At 47.0% G+C, this 21,719-nt stretch overlaps 1 protein-coding gene across 1 annotated transcript in view; it reads left to right on the top strand.

The window, feature by feature from the left end:
• Positions 1–20,198, top strand: part of LOC8028466 (RNA polymerase-associated protein CTR9 homolog) — a 41,344-nt gene extending 21,146 nt beyond the window's left edge. The window contains exons 8-20 of the mRNA XM_029989267.4: positions 462–667; positions 1,509–1,690; positions 5,503–5,591; positions 5,906–6,173; positions 8,024–8,172; positions 9,727–9,989; positions 12,286–12,357; positions 12,468–12,603; positions 13,954–14,085; positions 16,322–16,479; positions 17,441–17,623; positions 18,725–18,862; positions 19,244–20,198. Of these exons, the coding sequence (XP_029845127.2) occupies positions 462–667; positions 1,509–1,690; positions 5,503–5,591; positions 5,906–6,173; positions 8,024–8,172; positions 9,727–9,989; positions 12,286–12,357; positions 12,468–12,603; positions 13,954–14,085; positions 16,322–16,479; positions 17,441–17,623; positions 18,725–18,862; positions 19,244–19,895 (2,628 nt within the window). The 3' untranslated portion in view covers positions 19,896–20,198. The remainder of the gene's footprint in view (positions 1–461; positions 668–1,508; positions 1,691–5,502; positions 5,592–5,905; positions 6,174–8,023; positions 8,173–9,726; positions 9,990–12,285; positions 12,358–12,467; positions 12,604–13,953; positions 14,086–16,321; positions 16,480–17,440; positions 17,624–18,724; positions 18,863–19,243) is intronic.
• Positions 20,199–21,719: the final 1,521 nt, after the last annotated feature.

Below are 21,719 nucleotides of genomic sequence, written 5' to 3'. Positions count from 1 at the left end.
ACAACAATGCTGAGAACCTCACCTTCATTTGACCAAGTCCGGAATGGAATGCCTTGCACACGTGCTCTGCTAGTGTTGAGCGCACATTCGTTTTGCTTGTTGGTCTGCTGTTGGTCGATGTGTCTCGAAGCGAAGACTCTACTCCCGCTGGGCACGGGAGTGACGTGCGCGACTTGTCAATTGCCAATCGCAGCACCAACAACAATAATGTTTTTGCCCCCGCTGGGCACAAGAGTGACGGACGCGACTTGTCAATTGCCAATCGCAGCACCAACAACAATAATGTTTTTGCCCTTCATGGTTCTTTAGTTCCTTCAGGTGCCCAGCCACTTTGAACGACGGTATCTGTGCCATTGTCTTTCAATGATATCTTCAGGGCTGAGTAGTATCAGTGAAGTGCAGAAGACAGCATCTTCTGGGAGTGTGGCAGAAAGAGAGGTCACCCAGAATGGCCTTTCCAGGTGACGGAGCAGTTTCCGGAGGACGTGGAGGCCTGGATCGAGCTGGCCCAAATCCTGGAGCAGTCGGATGTGCAGGCGGCGCTGTCTGCCTACGGTACCGCCACCCGCCTCCTCCAGGACAAGGTGAAGGCGGACATCCCACCCGAGATCCTCAGCAACGTCGGAGCGCTGCACTTCCGCATGGGGAACCTGCAGGAGGCACGCAGGTGGGCCAGCGTGACGTTGCAGTTTTTTAAAAAGCATAGCATTTATAGGGTCGTCTCTTAGCATTTTGGCGTCCGTACCAGGGGGTAGACGTCATAGAGCATGCAGCACAGAGTATGCGGTCGCACACATTGCATGCTCCGCGTACAATGGTCGGCTGCTCTGGGACTTTCCTCAGTGTGCACTCGCAGAAAAACAGATGGAACATACTACGAAGGCTTTTGCTTTTAGCCTTTGTGTCAGGCTTTGTTGCGCCGAGCAGCAACGGGCGCAGCGAGGTCAAAAGGGAGGAAGAAGGGACGCAGCTGCAAAACAAAAGTGCCAGGCCCAGCAGTGGTTGGAAGTGAGCTGCCATTACACAGTGGCCAACTGGCAGTTCAAGCGCCAGTTCACAGGTGATGCGTTTGGTGCACCGTGTAATCTGTGTGACTCACTGTGGCTTTGGGTGGATGTGAGTGTTCTAAATACTATGCATTTAGTGCACTTTTGGAAAATGCTGAAGTGACCATCTTTTTTTGAAATTATTTCTACTGACTTTTTTTTAAGCCCAACCTAGTGCCACTCAACATTCCCAGTGTTTAGGACACCTCAATGGTTATTACTGATGGTTCCAGGCGTTTTTGTTTCATCAAATTAGTCGAGAAAGCTTCGGCAAAAAGGGTAGTGGGGAGAAACGTAAAGATGTTTGGGAGTCCTGTAGTTGAGCTATGGAAGAAGTGCTGCCACTGCTCGGTTACTCGCAAAGCAGTGTTTTGACGTCCATGCAGCTTTCGGTGAATGCAGTGTGTGTCACGCAGAGCGACTTTTGCAAAGGTTCACGCTCGCGCCGCGATATCTTTGCAGGTATTATGAGGCGTCTCTGGAGCGCAGCCGCACGGAGTCTGGCAATGACGAGCACTACTACGGGTCCATCTCGGTGACGACGACGTACAACCTGGCGAGGTTGTACGAAGCCCTGAGCCTCTTCGACAGGGCCGAGCAGGCCTACAAGAACATCCTCAGGGAACATCCCAACTATGTCGACTGTGAGTGCCACTTTTCCCATGTTATTTTTTTTTAAATTGGCTTTTTTCATAAAATTATTACATTTTGGCTGAATTTCGGCTCTATTCATTTATTTTAATTGGTTTAAACTTGTTATACCCTCTGGTGGTATAACTAGAGAGAAAAATGTTTATTTCATCCCTTTTTTGCTCTCACTTATAAATTGTAAATTGTAAGTGCTACTACCTCTTGAGCTCTTTTCTTTTCCACGAGGGAGGTGTTTTATGAGCCGTTTCCTATTATAGAAAAACTGTAAGACTCGACTGTCTGACTCCAGCATCATGTTCCACACGAAGCTTATGGGGATGTTATGATCTGATGATGTCACGTGCCATTATGCTTGTGTTTTATGTGTGTGTATTGCACTAGGCACGCCACGCCCGCATCAGCCTCAAGCCCATTCATGCGCTTGTGTTCAGAGCGATCGCTACGACTAGGTACAAACGAATGAAATTGGTTGGAACATGAGTTATTGTAGCAACGAAGCGCCAGATGGCCGTGTCATTCGTGACGCAAAGAGTCGGGCCGCGCCAAACTTTTTCGGCACGTTTGGGAACGAATGGAGCGACCGCAATGATCGACGAATCGCAAATCGAGGAGAGCTCGGCCGCGCACGTTGCGTGCAGGTCGTGGTTCCTGCTATTCACTAAAAAACGCGGCGGTGATCATCGATGGTCGGCATGGTGGAAGAGTGTCGTTCTGCGTATAGAGCTACCCTTGACTGTGAACTCTCGTCGTTCTGCCGCGACGATGAACCACCACGTCCTAGAAGAGAAGATCTATCTACTAGCGCGGCGATGTCGTGGCGGTACCCTCGAGACAGCAGAAACGCTCGTGCCCCCGTGTTCGTTTACGTCAACTACAGTGGTCTTTTCTCAGCGTTCGTGTCCTCGAACATCGCCCGGATTTCATATTTTGTGCACTCTATGTGTGTGCTCGTGTTCAAGGTACCGCTGGTGCATACTGTTTTCGAACGTGTGTCCGAAGAATGCGAATTTCTGCGCGCTTTCGTTTTCTGGGGAAATCGATTAGGTGCAGCATTTTCGAACGCTTGCAACGTCTACGCCATCACGACATCGTATCTCTACGTTGCCATGTCGCCGCTAAAGTTACGTCGTCTTCCGTAACCATAGAAGAAGCGTGCGGCCGTGCCGTCGGTAGGGTAGTGCGTTAAAAGTCGCAATTGTCCAAGGCAGCATGCTGCATTTCTTTCGTCTGCTCAGTCCTGTGAGCCTAAAATAAAATAAAAATTAATAAAGCTCAAAGCCATTGAAAACTGTCGGTCCATCTTCTGTTACGCCAGTGAGTGGCAGCAAGTCCCCCCCCCCCCCCTTCGGAAACGGCTGAAGGGGGTGGAGACGCGGCTGCCTTGCTGACGGCCGCTGCATTAGCCAGGAGTGCTGCGCTTGTTGCAGATGTTGTCGGAACGTGTGCGCACAGCACAGAGCGGTTATTCCAGTCGCTCCGGTCAGCAGACGTAGCTAGCATGCTTGCAGCAGACGTCTGAACCAGCTTTCACTTGCAAACCACACATGAGGTGTATGGTTTGCAGTCATCACATTGCACGCTTTCCAGTCTTTGTCAGCATGATCAAACTGGTGTATAAGGGGCAAAGCTCCTTACGTTCTAGCCTTCTCCGGCGTCCGTGCTCACATCGATTGCACTGCCTCTGGGATCGGCCCACTTTAAAAAAAAAAACAATGTACGCCCGCACGGGAGTTCGAACTCAGGACTGCTTGCTTACGTTGCATGTAGCTGCTCAACGTCTATACAGGAGAGGGTGCTGCGATCAAATGCCTATATAATCGCGTTAAACTTTGCATGCATTGGCTCAACGTCTATAGACGAGAGGGCGCTGCGGTCAAATACTCAACTGCGTATATAACCACGATCCATACCACACATTCTCTTTCTGGCATGGACCGTTGACAGCGGTGGAGATGCATTCCCACGGCTTCTAGCGGATCGAAGCTGATCCACTAGAAGAACCACTGGCTCTGTGTTTCACCGACCATAAAGCAGTAATAATGAAGTCGAGATGCAACCCCGAACTCAGCACTACCTATGAGCAATAAAAAAATATCAGCACCATCAGCACTACCTATGAACAATAAAATCAGTATCATCAGCACCACCAGAGCTTCGCCCCAATCAACATCATTCACCCTTGTGGAGATGCGTCCATTTTTATTTGTTTTTGTCATTCGATTCGGGCAGCCGGCTTTCTTGTGGTCCACCGACGTCCCTATAGTGTTTTACAATGGCTAGAGCTTCTTTGAATAATCGAGGAGATGACGTGGCTCTTGAGATGTGCAGAAAATGCGAGAAGTTGATTTTGCACAGTAAATTATGTGCACGCATAAACTATGGAAAAAGGTGTCGGTGTCAAAATTGGGTGGGAATTATGACGATAATAATAATATCTGTTCAGTAGATGCTGCGCCCGAGGGAAAGTATCCGTGGCCTTGAACTCCTAGTGCTTTATTTCTCGGTTTATTGTTTCGGGATATTAAATGCTTTCTTGTGCGGAGAATTTTGAAATGTTATGTCACAGCCGTGAGCACGGTATTAAACAATTTTAAAATAGCGCATGCTAAGTGTTTGTGTGTGCTAAGAATAGCGTCGTCACCACTGCACTTGCGCCAAACGCTAACCACGTTTTGCGCTTCGCGTGTGCTATTTTTCGAAAATTTAATTGTGTGCGTACGCAAAGGGTCTTTGTAATACTCCAAGGAGGATTTGTGATGAGAAGTTGGGTAAAGCCAAGGCCAGCAGTTAAAAAATGGCGGCTTCCAAGACGTGGTTGCGGCGGCTTTAGTGGCGTTGTGAGCGTGATGTTGGTGGCATCCTCGTGACTGCGATTTTCAACACAGAACGACATTGCACTCGGTTTAGTTAGACCCGGTAAGATGGGCAATGATCGCCGACAACTTGATGCTTCTGACTCGCAAACATTTCTCGGCAAAAGTATGGTGTGCGAAGTTCAGTACACAAGACCTCACTTGCCAAGGAAACGCAAGCGGACACGACCGGTCAACCGCCCCCGTCGCACTCACATTTGAACGAATCTAAAATATTACTCTGAATAAAAAAAATAACTGTCTTTGCTCAAATTACAGCATTTCGTGTGTGAAATAAAAATTGTGACTGTACCTTGGCGGCATTGCAAGCGCTAAATGCTCTGGCTTTTGCGTCACGGCAGAGGAACACTATTCCAAAAACTCTTTGCGTAGCGTGCGCTAACGCAAGCGCTAAATTTAGTGGTAGCTTGCGCTAAAATTGCGTACATTACTTTCAAACTTCCCATTGTTGGATTTCTACCGAGCGAACCTAACCAGTAAGTCTACCTATTTTGCACTATCTGTACTTTCTGAAGCATAATTAACAACAACTTCAGAGAAACGGTGGTGAAATCCGAAAGGTCACAGACCATGGTGCCTTTCCAGCGTTCAAGATGAATTTTTTGTGGGGTCACCCACGAATAGAGATAATTATTATTATTATTATTGTTATAAGGTGCCTTAGAAGTAAGATGTTGTTTTTCATACAAGCAGTTGACATAATTTAAATCAGAAACCTAAGGCATGGCAGTTGTATTGCTGCTACAGTCACTGGCAAAATGAGAATGGCAGGCTGTTTTCTTACTCTGCCGGTGGCTATAGACTAGATAGAACGCTCACTATCATTTGGAGTAAATGACAAAAGGGTGCGGTCTTAGTTTAAGTGCAAGACTCAATATTTGTCGCACCTCGAACGCTCACCGAGTTCCTTCACTCTTGTTTCTTTTCTAAAGGTTACCTCCGCCTCGGATGCATGGCTAGAGACCGTGGCCAGATTTACGAGGCGTCCGATTGGTTCAAAGAAGCCCTCCAAGTTAACCAGGTGACCAAACTTTTTCTAACTCGTTGAGCGACAGTTTTCACTGCCACATCTGCTGGGGAAATCTTCACTGGTTTCCATGTTGACGGCTTCCTTTGAGGGTCTGAGAGAATAGAAAGCAGATCCATGATACGTGTATGGGAAAACATCTAATTATGAGAACAAGCTGAAGTAAATGAAAGCGCTGCAAAACTCTGTATACATAAATAAACTACAACTCGATAGAATGGGCAAACAAAAGAAGCAGGCTAGTTGATTTTGATTTGTCTTTAACCTTAGTCCGTATTAATCCGTCTTTGATCTGGATCGGTCGGCAGGAGCACCCAGACTCGTGGTCCCTGATCGGCAACCTGCACCTGGCCAAGCAGGAGTGGGGCCCGGGGCAGAAGAAGTTTGAGCGCATCCTGAAGGGGGCCCCCGGGGACGCCTACTCCCTGGTGGCCCTAGGCAACGTGTGGCTGCAGACGCTGCACCAGCCCATGCGGGACCGGGACAAGGAGCGCCGCCACCAGGACCGGGCGCTCGCCATGTACAAGCAGGTGCTGCGCCTAGACCCCCGCAACATCTGGGCCGCCAACGGCGTGGGTGAGCGCACGCCTTGTCGTTGCAGACGAGTTCGGATGGCGACTCCGCCTGCCTTCAGCGAAATTGTTCTTTTTTTCTTTTTATGGATATGCTTATTATTACACGCCAAATGCCGGTGTTTGCCACTTGCGTTTGAGGCTTGTAGGCGCCACTGTGATAGAGACGGAACCAACTAGCTTTGTGTCTATCCACATACTTGGCGTAGCATTAGTACGTCGAGCTTGCAATCATGAGGTCGTGGGTTCGATTCCCGTCGTGGCACGTCTAGAATTTCATTCTTTCTTCTCAGTTTACCGTATTTACACGAATGTAGGTCAATCCCTTTTTCAATTTTTGAAAATCTGAAGTGGGGGGAATCGACTTAAAAACGAACCCTAACATTCCACCGCCGACAAAAACGAAGCAATCACGACATCAAGAACACCGCGACTTGTTACGAGTTTAGCCGGCTGTACCTGTAGCATTGCAAATAGAGCATTACTATTATTATTGCACTATTTGCATGAACAAGTATTATGGATAGTGATTTGCAAATTAGCCCGAATGTACGGCAGTGAACGGCGCACGGTGCTCCTGACTCCCGGAGGTGGCAGCACTTCTTATAAGAGCCGCTTTGGAATGGCTGCTGGAACAGCCTCACGCCTCACTCCCTACGGCTTCTTTCTGCAGTTTCTTGTACGAATCGCGGTCACATGTTGTTCGATCGAGTGTAAAGATCATGCTGGAGCGCCAACTATGTTTTTTCTTATTGATGTGTGTGATCCGGGCAGTTTAGGTTTTCAGTGTTCGTTTATGGCCATTTTTCGTCCAGAAGCAACGAACAACCGCGCCACTGTACGCAAGTGCGATCTGTCGATGTGGGCGGTACTCCTGTGGAGCTTGCAATGACGCGGGACCTTAACTGTGTCAACAAACAAAGAGGCTTCCACAGGTCAAAGTCTGGATAGGTGGGGACGCCTTCCAGAGTTGGAGGTCGGACTGGGAATGTACGCCGCAGAAGAGCGCGATCGGTCCCTACCCGTCCTGCAGCGCGATCACCGAGCAAGCGTGGAAGATGCGGTTGATGCAGTCATTTGCGCAGTGCGAGGTTCTGTTGTATGACGACGTGCTTTGAGAAAGTAACAGTGACGACGACAAGGATGACATCACCAGTGCGGACGAATCATAGTCTCTAGTCGCGGACAGAGCGAGAACGACGGGGAGTAGCTTCAGTTGTCCCGTGAACTTTCTAGTTTTGATAACCACTGGGCATCTCATGCACCTCGCGCGTGCATGCACAGCCAAAGCATTTCAGAAGGCATCAATCTCGTGCTTGAGGCTGGGCTTTCGCAGGAGATGCCCGGCCGCTCTTGCGCGTTCGCTGTAAAGTGTGTTTCTACAGATTTTTTTTTTTTTTTTTGCTGATGGGCAATGTGGGGGTCAACTTACAATCGTGCAAATACGGCACCACATTTTTTTTTGCAGATTGTCCTCTGACGTATGTGTGCAGATTTTGTAACAGTTTCCTTGGCATTCCGTCACTTTTTTTAAGAGTCGCATCCTAATAATAGCTATTATATTTCGTTGAGAGAAAAGCTAATCGAGTATGGGCTCTCTTTGCACAGCTGATGGTTTTTCATAAGCCTGTATGACAAGTACACTCTTGCAAGCATCCGCACTTCAAAACCTGATCTGGCCGCTCTGGGTGGGACTGCACTTATCGGGTGCATGTCTGGCAACAGTGGGCACGCCTTTGCAAAGCTCGAAGGTTGAGCAGCCTCTATGCTTAGGCAAATAACTGGCCGCGCACCGCTGGCAAAGAGGAGTTTTCTCGAGCTTGTGCCCCTCTTGCAACCGACGGGTTCCTGCAGGTGCCGTGCTCGCGCACAAGGGCTACATCTCGGAGTCACGCGACATCTTTGCCCAAGTCCGTGAAGCCACGGCTGACTTCTGCGACGTCTGGCTCAACATTGCTCACATCTATGTCGAGCAGAAACAGTATGTGGCAGCCATACAAATGGTGGGTGTTGTTTCTGCTTCTCAGCTTAAAACACTTAGTTACCATGGTGACTGACTTGCTCTCCTGTAAATGTCTCAACCTCTACCGATCTGTATTTGTAGTCTGCAGATATGCTTCTTTTTCGATGGCAAACTTGTAGGGATGTGCTAATAAGCGGCGTCAGAGTGTGAATGTGTTTAAGCAACTAAACATGGAATCAGTTTAACATAATTATGAAAACCCGGTGTCTGAGACAGAAAACAGGGCAGGACAAACACAAGGTTTTTGAAGACTTCATATTTGTCCTGTCCCCCTGTCTCACTCCAGTCTTTGGAGTTGTAATTATGTTCAGTTTACACCAGCTTGTTTGCACACTTACCTTCTATTCGTGGAATCTGTCTTCAAATTGCGTAGCTTTTGCATTTGCTGCATATCTAAAGTTTTGTTGTGAGGCAACGTGTGGTTCCCATCGCAGTTTGCATCCACTCTGCTTCTAGTGGATAGCTACCATTGTAGCCAGCACTTAAAATCAGCCATCAAGTTTGATGTCAAGGTGCAGTTGTCTGACTATCAGCTTGCTCAATGCAAACTATGGACTGTGTATGAGTGTAATGAAACTGCAAGCTAGTGGTCTAGCATGAAGGATGCAGAGCCCTTGCCTGAATCCTAGTTGGTAGCAAGGAGGGGATTCTGGCCGACATGGTCGTGGTTATACCAAAATCCTCCCATTACACCCAATATTTTTTTTTTTTTTTTTTTTTTGCGATTGCATAAGTTTTTTATTGTTTTCTCCTTCCAGAGTTAGTCTGCTCCTTTGTGGGATGCCATCTCTTGGGGTGTGGTGTAGTCATGTCTCAATCAATACGTACCTCGTTTGTGAATATGCCACGACATAGTAGAAAACATTTTTAGGGATGAAATTTTAGTCTCGTTATTATTGACTGCTAACATTATGGACGGTTTTTGGGGGAACGAAGGTATCTAAACTAGTGAAACGTCACTCTACTAATACTCTTAGTAAATTTACATTTTTACGAGAAGTCTTCACTCTATCACGACCCTCCCTTGTACAGCAGATCTTATTTATGGCAAAGACTCATGTAACTGAACCGTACACGGTGAACCACAGCGCAAACGAGGAAAAATAAAGTATGGATAATTCGAAGCAAAGTTTAAATTATATTAAGTTACTCGTGCAGTGAAGGTTCTTCCTGAAAATACTGATGTTTGTTTAGAGAGCTACCTTAAGTTAAGGGCTTATGCCATTTTTGGGACTTTATTCAAACTTTATATTAGTACTTATTACAGCCTTGCAATAGCAATCCTTACCTAAACAAGCACAAGCAAAGGAGAAGCTACAAGAACAAGCACAATGCTTCGAGTGGGCCTGTTATGCATCTGTGCTCGCAAAGCGAGAGAGCCGGTCAAGACGACATGTCATTCTTATAGCAGCAGTGTTTATAGGTATAGCTTAGCAAACTCAAACTCTCGGTCGCAACATATCGCATCCACCTCGTTCCCAAAAAAAAACATGTTTGAAGAAACGCCTCGTTTCTCGTCCGCGGGACGGCGCAGTACGAGAACTGCCTGCGCAAGTTCTTCCGGCATCACCACGTGGACATCCTGATCTTTCTGGGGCGGGCCCTGTTCCGCTGTAACCGGCTGCGGGAGTGCAAGCGCATCCTGCTCCGGGCGAGGAGGGTGGCGCCCCAGGACACCCTGCTGCTGTACAACATCGCCCTGGTGCTGCAGCGGCTGGCCGCCCAGTGCCTGCGCGACGACAAGTCCTCCCTGGCCACCGTGCTGTCCGCCGTGCACGAGCTCGGCCTGGCGCACAGGTGGGGTTCTCGGCCACGGTCTGGGCAACAAAAGCCTCCCTGCAAGACCTCCCCATGGGGTGTTCGGACAACACCCCCCAGGATTTTAGTTCGGAGGGTTTTGGGGAAGTCGGCGAGATCGCCCGTCGCCGCGATTGGTCAGCGCCGCGTTCGACCTTGGGTTGCTGGCCAATCTTTGCCTCGCTATTCAGGAGGTGTTGATACGGACATGCTGGTGGGGGGGGGGGGGGAGAGAGAGAGAGAGAGAGAGAGAGAGAGAGAGAGAGAGGAGAGGAGAGGGGGGGAGGGGGAGGGAGGGACACGACACCGGTTGGGTCAACCGGGCCTATTTTCAGCGCTAATCGTAAGGGAAGACGGGGGACATTGAAACTTCTTTTTATCTTCTCCGATATTGGGGGGTTTGGTGTCCATGTGCATCGGTGCATCATAGTTTGGAGCGCGTGGATCGGAAGCGCGCACTGCGGAGATTCGGGCTGCCGAGCTCGGTCGTTCCTCGTTTCAGTTTGGACAGGCACTGTTTCAACCCGTGGTCATGGCATCACTGCTGCATGATGTAACTATACTGCACTGTAATGTAATTGAGGGAGAACAGTGGTATTCAAACTTTATTTCTTGTTCATAATCTGTTTTCATGTGTTTTTTGCCTCATTCGTTCATTGGCAACAGGTGATTTCAAATCTGGGATTATAGTTTCTGGATAGCTGTACTAGATTGTGGCATATTTCAAGGTGTTCTTATCGGACTATAAGATTTTTTTTTTCTCAGCATCTACAAACAAAATATATGTGACTACTATGCTCAAGATTTCATCCGGTAGTGTTAATTTTATTTGTCTGAAGGCAACTTGGAGTCTGGAGTGTAATTGTTTATTAGATTTTAGTAGATAGTGATAAACCACTACAAATAGTGCTTACAGGTGCACCTATTCTATGCAGAACCAACAATATCAAGTTCAAGGTTGTCACATAAAAATTTCATTCTAAAACCCTGTGTAAGATGAACCTAGTATCCCAAAATGTCAAAGTGAGGAAAAAAAAATTTAATAATAAAAGTTTATTTCAATGAAGCATGGTGGAGTAAAGGGTAAGAGCCTCAAGGGAGGCTTGACCAGCCCTCGGCCCCATACAATGGCATTGCAGCAAAAATGTGCACGAGATTACAGCACAATCATTAATCACCAAACAGATTGCATGCACAGACGTGGCAGACGAGAAATACGAAAAACACTAAAGAATGCATTTTGTGTAGCATAAACAAATTTAAAGTGGGGGAGGTGAGTCGCTGCTACAGATAAAAAGAATGCAAAGCCTTAAAGGAGATTGTGTCAATGCAAATTTCTTTTTCTAGAAGAAAATTTAACAGTTTTGGTATGGTATATCGTAACATTTGCTTACCATAGTTTGTAGAACAGTAGACAACCTTCCAATACTCCATTTCGTGTCAGTGCCGCTAGGGTTGACAACAATTTATAATATTTCCTTTTTTTGCTGATTTTAAACTCAGGATCAGTCTGTATTCATAAAGACTATGAATTTTTAATAAGCTAAACTTCCTAAACAAAATGCTTGTATGCAAAATCATTTCACTTGGCTTAAAGGGTAGCTGCAAAGAAAAAAAAATGTTTTTTTTTTTTAAACAGCCTAATTGGGACAATCATGTCACAAAACAAATCTGCGAAAATACAAATTTTTTCTAGCAATATTTACGCCACAGGACGAAATTTAGTCGGAGTCACAAACAACTTCTCCACATTTGAAACTCCCACTCTTTCGAAGCGCGCAAAGTGGCTGTTGTACGTCACTCTGTGATGTATAGCAACCACTACGTGACATATAATACCAACTTTGTAGCGCGCAATTTAAAACGGACGAAATAGCCGCAAACTAAAATCAGTCTCGCGCAATAATTATTGCTGTAAAAAATTTTGTTTTTGGCGGAAAAATTGTTTTGTGACATGCTTGTCCCAATTAGGCTGTTTAAAAATACACTTTTTTTCTTTGCAGTTACCCTTTAAGCCTCAGCAGAATAGATATTATGTTTATTTGAGAATCAGATTTATTTCTTTACAAAATTTCTTTTTTTTATTTCTTGCAGTTTTAATATTTACCTCTTATGCATCATTGGAACTAGATACATTTTCAAACATGGGTGTAGCATGAGTATTTTGTGAGAAAAAGATTTTGTTTTAATAGTGCCGTTCACTTATGCATCGTTTGTTTTGTGATTGCCTGCGAGGTAAAAGGGCAGACTGCCTCCATTGCCTATGAATTCACGAATTACATTGGCTTCTGCGCAGGTATTTCCAGTACCTCAGCGTTCACGGGGATCGCATGAAGTACGACCTTGCTCAGGCCGCCATCGAGTCAAGGTGAGCCCACCGTTAACGTCGTAAAGACGGCCGCCAAGGACGGCAAAACCCGATCTGGCCGTTGGCGGTCAGCTCGACGAACGCTCCCCACACGTGGACAAACCTTGCAGGCAGTGTCAGGATCTGCTGAGTCAGGCGCAGTACCACGTGGCACGTGCTCGCCGCATGGACGAAGAGGAGAGGGAGATCAGGCGCAAACAGGAGGAGGAGAGGGAAGCCCTCCGGCGCAAGATCTCCGAGGAGCAGGTGACTGCAACAGATGGCGCCGGTCTACACTTCCATCGTGCCTTGAGGCCGCCTCACACATTTGCGTTAGAGTGTGACCGACCGCGACGCAACCGCTCAGAGCAGCTTACAATGAGACAGTGTGCTGGTGGCGCCATCTACCGGGTGGCCCTGGAACCCTTCCGACCTCTGTACATTGCCGCGTGCATGACCGAGAGGGAACTCTACCTCATACTTCTAGAAGATTTGTATTTACTCTTACCTCGGGTGTAAGAGATAAGGAGGCCAACACTTGGCCTTGCCGAGTCACCTTTGCGCTAGCTCGACGCTCAAACATTCTAAACCCAAAGTTGGAGATACCGAGTATAGTGGATAAAAAGCCCTGCATGACCTTGCCAAGCCAGTCTCGAACATCCTAGGCCGAATGTTCGAGATATGGAGTGTAATAGATCAGAGCCCAGTGTGGCTTTGCTGAGCCAGAGGGACTCGCACCCTCGTGCTGGATGACAGCTCAACGAACGCCGACAGCTCGACGTTTGCTGCTGCTTCCTTGATACTCTTTCTTTTGTTTCTGGCACAAGTTCGCCAATTAAACCTTTATCTTTATTTTTATGCTTGTCGATTTGTTTCTGTCTGTGACATTTCTGGTGGAGGTGCGGGATGAGAGTGAACACGAATCTTTCTAAAAGTATGAAGTACCGTTCCTTCTCGGCCATGCGTGCATCATTGAAGTATGGAGTAGCATTCCTTCTCAACCACGCACGCGGCAAGATCTTCTAATTTTTTACGCATTATCATCTCCTTGTGGGCTTGGAAGTAATTCTGACAATGCTATAGGTGATCATTTTTATTTTTTTTTTTTTATCTTGTTTGCTCGCACAGTAGGGAAGGCAGCGTTCACCCTTGCTTTGGCCACCGATGGGGCGGCTGGCAACATGATAGTAATAAGTTTATTGCAGGTTTCTTCCTTGAATTGTACAGTGTATTCTATACCTCAAAAGCACTTTTGGGCTTGTGCATGAAAACAGGCAGCTCATGAAATAAGAACACATTACCTTCTCAAAAGACATATGACAAACAAGATACACTAAACAGACTTAGTATACTATCATTATACAATCATTATACAATCTGAGGCCTTCCATGACTCCACGGGTTATCACAATGTACCCGCATAACAATAACTTCCATATTCATATTGGATATTGATATGGTTAAATAAATAAACAAAAGGGAATTAACATATCTCGCCGTAAGCAGTGGAATGCTGCTTACAGCAGCATTCCACTCGTTCTCAGACGCAAGCATGCAAACCAACATTGTTTGTTCTGGTCTGTGTTTTCTAGACCTGTATGTCTTGTGCATGTGCAGAGGATCCTGGAGGAGCAGAAGCAGGAGCAGGAGCGGGCCATGATCATGAAGCGGCAGGAGTTTGTGGAGAAGAGCAAGAGCAAGCTCCAATTCGCAGACTTCCCGGAGGACAAGCCGGGCAAAAAGTCCAAGGTGCCGCCTCCCTCACCGTTTACTCCGCCCGTCCCAGCGTGTCTTATTGTAGTCCGGGGGTTCTCCAGCTTTTCTATCCTGACGATCCCCTACCCGCCTTGACTGGCAACTGGTGAACGCCCCTCAGTCTGGACACTGGGACAAAAGCAGGGGAGGAGTCTACAGACCTTGTAAGCAGGAAGGCGCACTTACAGGGCAGTCCCGAGAGAGGAGAACCGCATTTTGCGGCCCGCGTAATTGAACTATGCATCGCAGGAAGCTCGTACTCTGTGAGAGTACGACGCCAGCGGTGGAGATGGAATGGGGAAGTTTTAAAACGTGCGACGTTACCCGTATCGGAAGGGGATCGGGAAAAATGAAATACGTCCGGGAGCCGACTTCCACCTAAGCCTAGTATCATCACCAAAACAAGAGCTGACGTCGTGGAGGGATGTGGGATTTACATAAGTGAAGAGCGCTTGTCAGCATGAAAGAGGATACTACTGTTTTCCTTCCTGCCAACTTGCGTTTTCTTTTTTTTTTTTCCCACTGGAATAGACGTTTTAGCCACACACAATGTCATTTCTCATTTTGACGATATATTAGGCTTAGGGGGACGTCGGCTCGTCGAGAAATTTCATCTTTCTAGGTGAATTTTTTATCCAGGCAACGTCATGTTCTCAAACTTTCGCGTGAGAAGGAGCATCTCCTTCTCACGGAGCCAGCATCTCCTTCTCACGGAGTTAATGCTAAGGGCACCAGTTTGTGCATCTGTAGCACCAAGGCTATGCACGTGTATTCCTTCCTTCTGAAAAGTCACACATAAATTGTTCTCGGGCATATATCCCAGTATCTTGAGTGTATCGGTACCTCAAATGCTTGTGCCAGTATTTCGATCGTCCCTAAAATTTTGCTTCATAATTTCAAGGTCGTCACAATGAGCAATCTTGAAAAACAATACCTTGCATAGTTTGCACCCGTAGATAGTCCACACCAGGGATGGGCAGTATTTCAAATACAAGTATTTAAAATACGTATTTCAAATACTTTGTGTATTTGGCATTTGTATTTAATTACAAATTGGGTAATGTATTTGACGTGTGTATTTAAATACTAAAACGTAGGTATTTCAAATACAATTGTAATTGAATACAATTTTGTGGGCGAAAATACATCCCTCAAATTTATTGTCACTGTCCAGAGCAGGAAGAGAACTACGTTCTGCACCGAACGCAGTGTCTCTCAATCAAGCACAAGCGTTTAGTGACTTTGTGATTACGGTGCTAGTCCAGGGCAAGAATAGTGCCGAAAGTGACGTTCACAGGCAGACTGGCTAAATAAGTGCCTGTGACAACTTGTGATGCTTTCCAGCCTGATTTCCATCCATATTTTTGCCTGGAACATTCTAAATGCGCGGGTAGTCCAGATTTTCGTAACTGGTGCGAATTTTAACAATAAAAGATTATCTAGCTAGTGCTGCGCGTGTTGGTCGTCTCGGTTCTTTATTGGTCTCTACCAAAATGTAATCGACAAAAAATGCTGCTTGAACCTCTGTACTTTTTTCACCTATTACGTCCAAGCTGATTACATTTTTTTTTTTTGTGATTATATTTCTATTACGTGACTAGAGCCTGGCACACTAACTCCCGAGTGTGCGATGCAAAAGTAAAGTGAGATACCCAGAAACCCGTTGCAGGTGCCCTGAAGTCGCTGACGCAGATTTTGAGGAATGTATTTGGAAAAGTATTTGGAGGAGACCAAATACATTTGGTTGTATTTGTATCTTGTATTTAAATGCTTTTTTTGGAAATGTAATTAGATTTGTAATTAAATACATTTTTGACAAAGTATTTTGCATTTGTATTTCGATACATATTTGCATGTATTTTGCCCATCCCTGGTCCACACCATGTTAGATTTCAACTTCTGAACACATGTAGTCCTTGTACTCTAGTCCAGAAAATATGGTACTTTATTGTACTAACAAAAAAAAGGTCACATTTAGAATTGCAGTAAGTGCAAGTGGAATGAGGGCCCCTTGCAGGTCAAATGTCAGCAAATCCAGTCCCTGCTTTCATTAACCTGTATCTTGCTCAAGAATTTAAGCACATCAGAGCAACTGCTCCTTGCTGGGTTTGATCAAAACAGTGCCATTAAACATGAGTGTATTCAAAGGTGCTGGTGCCAATGCACACACTCATTGGTTCGTTTACATTGGTACTACGTTGGTACATTTTGGGGTGCTGTGTTCCTCCAGGGTCGCAAGTCTCAGGACTACGTGAGCGACAGCAGCGACGAAGGGGGCGACGGCGAGAACGCTGAGAACAAGGAAAAGAAGGAGAAGAAGAAGCGCAAGAAGCACGCCGCAGGCTCGGACGGCGAGGACAAGCCGTCGCGCAAGAAGAAGAGGAAGGAGTGAGTGCTTTGTTACAAGGCCGCCTTGCCCAAGCTATTTCCAGTAGACCGACGAGTAACAAGGGCAGTTCGCCCGCATGTCAAGGATGCCTCTTTGTGCTTGAGCGTTGCCAACTAAGTGCTAACTAACACGTTTCCGGATTCACGGGAATTAGAAAATTGCTTGGTTTGCCTAAAAGCAGAATTGTTTTTTTCTTGGCGGATGAAATTTGACATTTTGTTGTCTGCTGGGACAAGATACGTTGAGCGACGAGGAGTTTGCTCACACCAAAGAGTGGCGTGGTCTTTCTCTCGTAAAGGTTTTATCTTACTGCCCGTCGTGACCGGCGTAGAAGAGGGCGGACAGCACGAGCGTTTTTTTTATTGCTGAGGATAATGTAGGAGCATTGAAACAGATGACATCGGAAGTGAATATTACTCAGGCCCGTTGAAATGGCTCGACAAATTCTTGCCGCTTATCTCTGCACAGGAAGTTTGGTGATCGGTTTCAATATGGACGGGCGTTGCGACTACAAGCGTTCTTTCGGGTTATCGCTGAAGCGTGGTGCATGCAAGACCCTATGCTAGCCAACATTCCGCACTGGCCACATTGCCTTTACAGAACAAGGCCGTAAAACAAGTGTGTAAGTTGCCTCCCCCCCTCCCCTTCCCCCCCAAAAAAAATTCCAGGTTTTTTTTTGTTGCAAAAATAAACTGCATCGCCAAATGCTCATTCTTTTTGCAATTTTCAGAAAATCACTTTATAACTTTTGAATGAGATAATAGTTAGTAGCTCTGAAACTTTGACCCCTGGTTCGAACCGTTAACGCCACATTTGGGTGGGGAATGAGCATTTGGCGATGCATAGTTTGATTTTGCGGTGAAAAAAAATACTGCATAAAGTTTTTGGGCCACACGCTGTACTTGTTGTGTCATCATCGTAACAGCATATTTGATTGTTTCATCTGTACAATCTGTGTAGGAGACAAAGCCGCAGGGACGGAGGGGACGGAGAGGGCAGGAGAGGGCGCAAGGGAGGCAAGGCCACCAAAAAGGCGTCGGCCGCAAAGGATTCCGGCATGACCGCCAAGCAGCGGCTGCGCATCGTCTCCAAGGCCACCATTTCGTCGAGCGAGGACTCGGACTCCGACAAGGGCAAGTCCAGGTGGAGTAGCCTCTCTTTCTTGTCTGCGTCCGTCTGCCGTGAGAGCATAGGCCGGTTCGCACGGCCCCGTTTTCTCATTTTGCGTTACGTTGCGAAAGCTTACATCTGTGCTTTGTATTAAGTGTGGCTCCCAGTTCAAGGAGGTAGCCTGGCACTCAAGGTTCCAAGCACTAATGTTTTGGTGACTTGTGTGTAACGTAAGAGAACGGTTCTGTGTCTACCAGCATTTATGCTGGCACCTTTGCAGCGGGTGGAAGTGTGCAATCGAGAATAATAGTGGTCAGTTACAATTAAACCTCACTGAAGGGGAATACTGATTTAATGAATGGTATATAATATGACGAGCCATTGTTAACATATACGTATGGTATCGTTGGTATGCGGAGTGCATGTTCATCTGCTTCTTTTGAAGGGATTGTGGTGATGTGGAAATGTTAAGCTCTGATTGGCTCCAATTGAAGGAGAGTGGGTAGACCTCAAAGCAAGCTGCCTCGAGGTCTGCCCACTATCCTTCAATCAGAGCCTATCGCAGCTCAATGTTTTGACGTCGCCACAACCTCTGCAAAAGAAGCAGACGAACTTGCGCTCCGCATAGACATTGAAACTAGCGTCGCACGTGAGGCCCGCAAAGTTTGCGGGAGTTTGGGGGCACCAGGGGAGATTTTGAGATTATCTGTTACGTTGAAAACTCCAGCTATGTGCCCAAGTATCCCAGCAAATTCAAAAGGGCAATGGTGCATGGGGTCTTTTTCCGATTAAAAATGCAGCCAAACATTGCAACATCACCCCTTTCTTTGGGGCTCGCGTGGCTGGGCAATCGTCGCCAGTTGTGTCGTATTCGAAAACTTTTTATCAAACTGCAAAGGTGCCGTGCGCCCCTGCCAGCGCCCCTGCTCTCGCAGCGCCCTCTGGTCACCACAGGCGTGCTGCGATGTTAGGGAAGAAGGCAACAAAGGATCGTAATTTGGGGTTTTCTTTGATGGTTAGGGCATGTAGGTTGAGCTTGTGTATTAAAGAGACATCCAAATCCAATTGAGTGCCTTTTTAATTGCTCGAAGAACGTTTAGATTTGGGTTGATGCTGGACGGTGCATTCTTGCAGTGGCGACGAAGAGGGTGGCAAGCAGACCAAGCGCAAGAGGGTGGCCTCCGAGAGCGAAGGATCCGGCTCCGACACCGGTGCCAAGGGCAAGAAGAAGCAGAAGAGGAAGATTGTGGCTTCGGACTCCGAGAAGGAAGGGTAATTTACGAAAGCCCATTCTGATGTTCAGTGCATTGTCTGACGTGAAAATTAGGCGTGCAGGCTTGCAGATTGCATGCACATCGTCTGGTCACTGTTACAGCAACAACCGTTATGGGCGGTGTTTTTGCAGCAGATCCCCGTGTTTTGTGTAGGGTCATCGTGGTGTTGGGCAATGTCACATGGTGTCGTGTGACATCCCAGTGCTATGTGACGTTCAGCAGGAATATTTATCCTCCAAAATTATCGGGAAAATGCCTGTGTTCAGTGCCTCAGCTATCGTCGCAGTTCGTTCATGAGGCACGCAGAGGAACCGGGAATCTTTTTAAACTGGGTCATCTCCCTCGGATGTTTGTGCAAAAAAGTACCTTTTTTTTTCAGGTCTCCAGGGAGCAGTCCACGGCGCTCCAGGTCGAGATCCGCTTCTGGGTCACGGTCGGGGTCCAACAAGTCCCGCTCTAAATCGGGCTCAAGGTCGAGGTCCGGTTCACGCCAGAACTCGCGATCTCGATCCAGGTCAAAGTCCGGTTCGAGATCGAGGTCCGGCTCCCGATCGAAGTCCAGGTCTAGATCTGGCTCCCGATCAAAATCCGGATCCCGATCCAAATCGGGCTCCCGATCCAAATCTCGTTCCAGATCCAAGTCCGGTTCCAGGTCAAAGTCCGGTTCCAGGTCGAAATCTGGTTCAAGATCAAGGTCCAGATCCAAATCTGGCTCCAGATCGCGTTCTAGATCTAAATCTGGTTCGAGGTCACGGTCTAGATCCAAGTCCGGCTCACGTTCCCGATCCAAATCCGGGTCGAGGTCCAAGTCAGGATCGCGGTCGCGCTCCCGATCGAAATCGGGGTCTCGGTCGCGCTCGAGGTCGAAGTCCGGTTCAAGGTCGCGCTCAAGATCAAAGTCGCGCTCGAAATCGGGTTCGAGATCTCCATCCGGTTCGCAACCCGGTTCAAAAGAGGGGAGCCCAGTCGGTTCGGCTGGCTCACGATCCAAATCTGGATCACCAGCACAGTCCGGTTCAGAGAGCGAATGAAGTTCTCAATATGTTTTTCATTTCAGACCTGAAAGCCTGCTTCACCATCATTTCCTTTTGCCTCTCTTCACTCTGTGTATCTGTGCTATTTTCTCGGTCTGTCATTCGCAGGGTATCGCAGCTACTGCTTTGTGCGATTCATTGACAGGAGGAAGTCGAGTTTATTATCACCTTGACAGCCATTTTCCGAGCATTGCGTGAAAAATTAGCCACTCTGGGCCAAGAACTTTTGACGGCGGTTGTAATGTTGTGGCACATAAAAAACTACAACAGCTGTGCAGCGACTGCTGTTTGACTTGTTGATTCCACTGTTTTGAGTGTATTCAATGTTGGATAAAGTACATCCTGAAAGTGCTTGAAGTAAAGTACAAAGTATATCAGAGGTTATGTACTTTGTGGGATTTCCCTTGCTGCTACCCATCTCTGGGATTGACACGGCACACCGGTTCAACAACACGTAAACATTTAATGACCGTTATCACCTGCGCCGCGGTCCCAAAAGTTCCCGCGCATGCTCTGCAACGGCCCTTTATCAGCGGCGGAGCACCGTTTGCGTGGCCAGTCGCCCTTGGCCCCTTCGCGGTGCAAGTGACCTCTGACGATTGTCGGAGGGGTAACCTGGGCCAAACGCTTTGAATCCCTAGGTTGCCCGCAACTTCAAGTAAAGTACTAAGTACACCAAGTGCCGTGTACTTCAAGTAAAGTACTATAAATACAACATACTTTCCAAGTAAAGTATAAGTACTTTTTATCACAATCTTTCATAATGCCCCTTCATTCCCCTGTACATTTTTTTCAAGCTGGTATGCATTGTTTCAGGGGTAAGAAGGAGGGGGGGGGGGGGGGGGGGGGGAAGGGGTATCAGTTATTTTCGGAAATGGTGACAGATATTGGATAAGTCAAGTGGCTGCAGAGTAGTTGTTTTGGTCTTGCTGACAAACTATTTGACACAGTCAACTTAAAAGGCAGTTATTTGTATTGGTCTTTAGTCACCATTACTTCACTCCTACAAGTGACCAGATGGCATCTCGAAAGACAAAGCACATTTTCCTGTGATATGCCATTTTTCGTTAGAGGTTTATGAATCATCATTTTATGATAGAACTTTAAAAAAATAAAATTTGGGAAATACACCTTGAAGTTGGCAGATGTACTTTCCTTGGAAACTAGCAGAAAAATGCCAAGTACGTGGACATATTCGGAGAATGTACTTCAGGTAAAGTGCGAGTTTTCTAAACTTACTTGAAGTAGTTCTTTTAAAGGGCCCATGAAACGATTTTTGGGTTGGGATAAATCATTTTAGATTGGGATTTTACTAATAGCACATCGTTCAGTGGACCAAAAGAAAAAGGTAGAAAGTCAAAAGCCTGACTTTGCGAAAATTTGAAAACAGCGGACTATTTCGTACCTCCTCCCCTTCGCAACCTCTCTGCCTTTTCACTGTGATACAACCGCGGTCCCAAAAGCGCGTTATCGGGTCCAAACTGACGTCACACGCAACCGGACCTCACTTATTCCCTTCACCCCTAAGCTGACATTGTGGTGGAAGCTACGCGCTTGCCGGACCAATCAGCCGCCTCCCTTTCATCACCTGACTTCATTCTCTGCAGTCACATTTGCCACGCTCACGTGGCAAGTGTGGCTGGCCCAACGAGCACGTAGCTTCAACAGCACTGTCAGCTTCGGAATGAACGGGGTGGGGAAAGCGACTTTTGTCTGAATTTTGAGCGACGGGCTAATCTTCTAGGGGGAGAATGGATGTGTCCGGGATTACACAAACGAGAGTGCGAGCAAGAGGGGACTCCCCCTTTTCGTCTTCTTTAA

Source organism: Ixodes scapularis, unplaced genomic scaffold, assembly GCF_016920785.2.
Source record: "Ixodes scapularis isolate PalLabHiFi unplaced genomic scaffold, ASM1692078v2 PGA_scaffold11__112_contigs__length_91849675, whole genome shotgun sequence".
Taxonomy (NCBI): Eukaryota; Metazoa; Arthropoda; class Arachnida; order Ixodida; family Ixodidae; genus Ixodes; species Ixodes scapularis.
The sequence above is the reverse complement of the archived record's forward strand: the minus strand, read 5'-3'. Positions and strand labels throughout refer to the sequence as shown.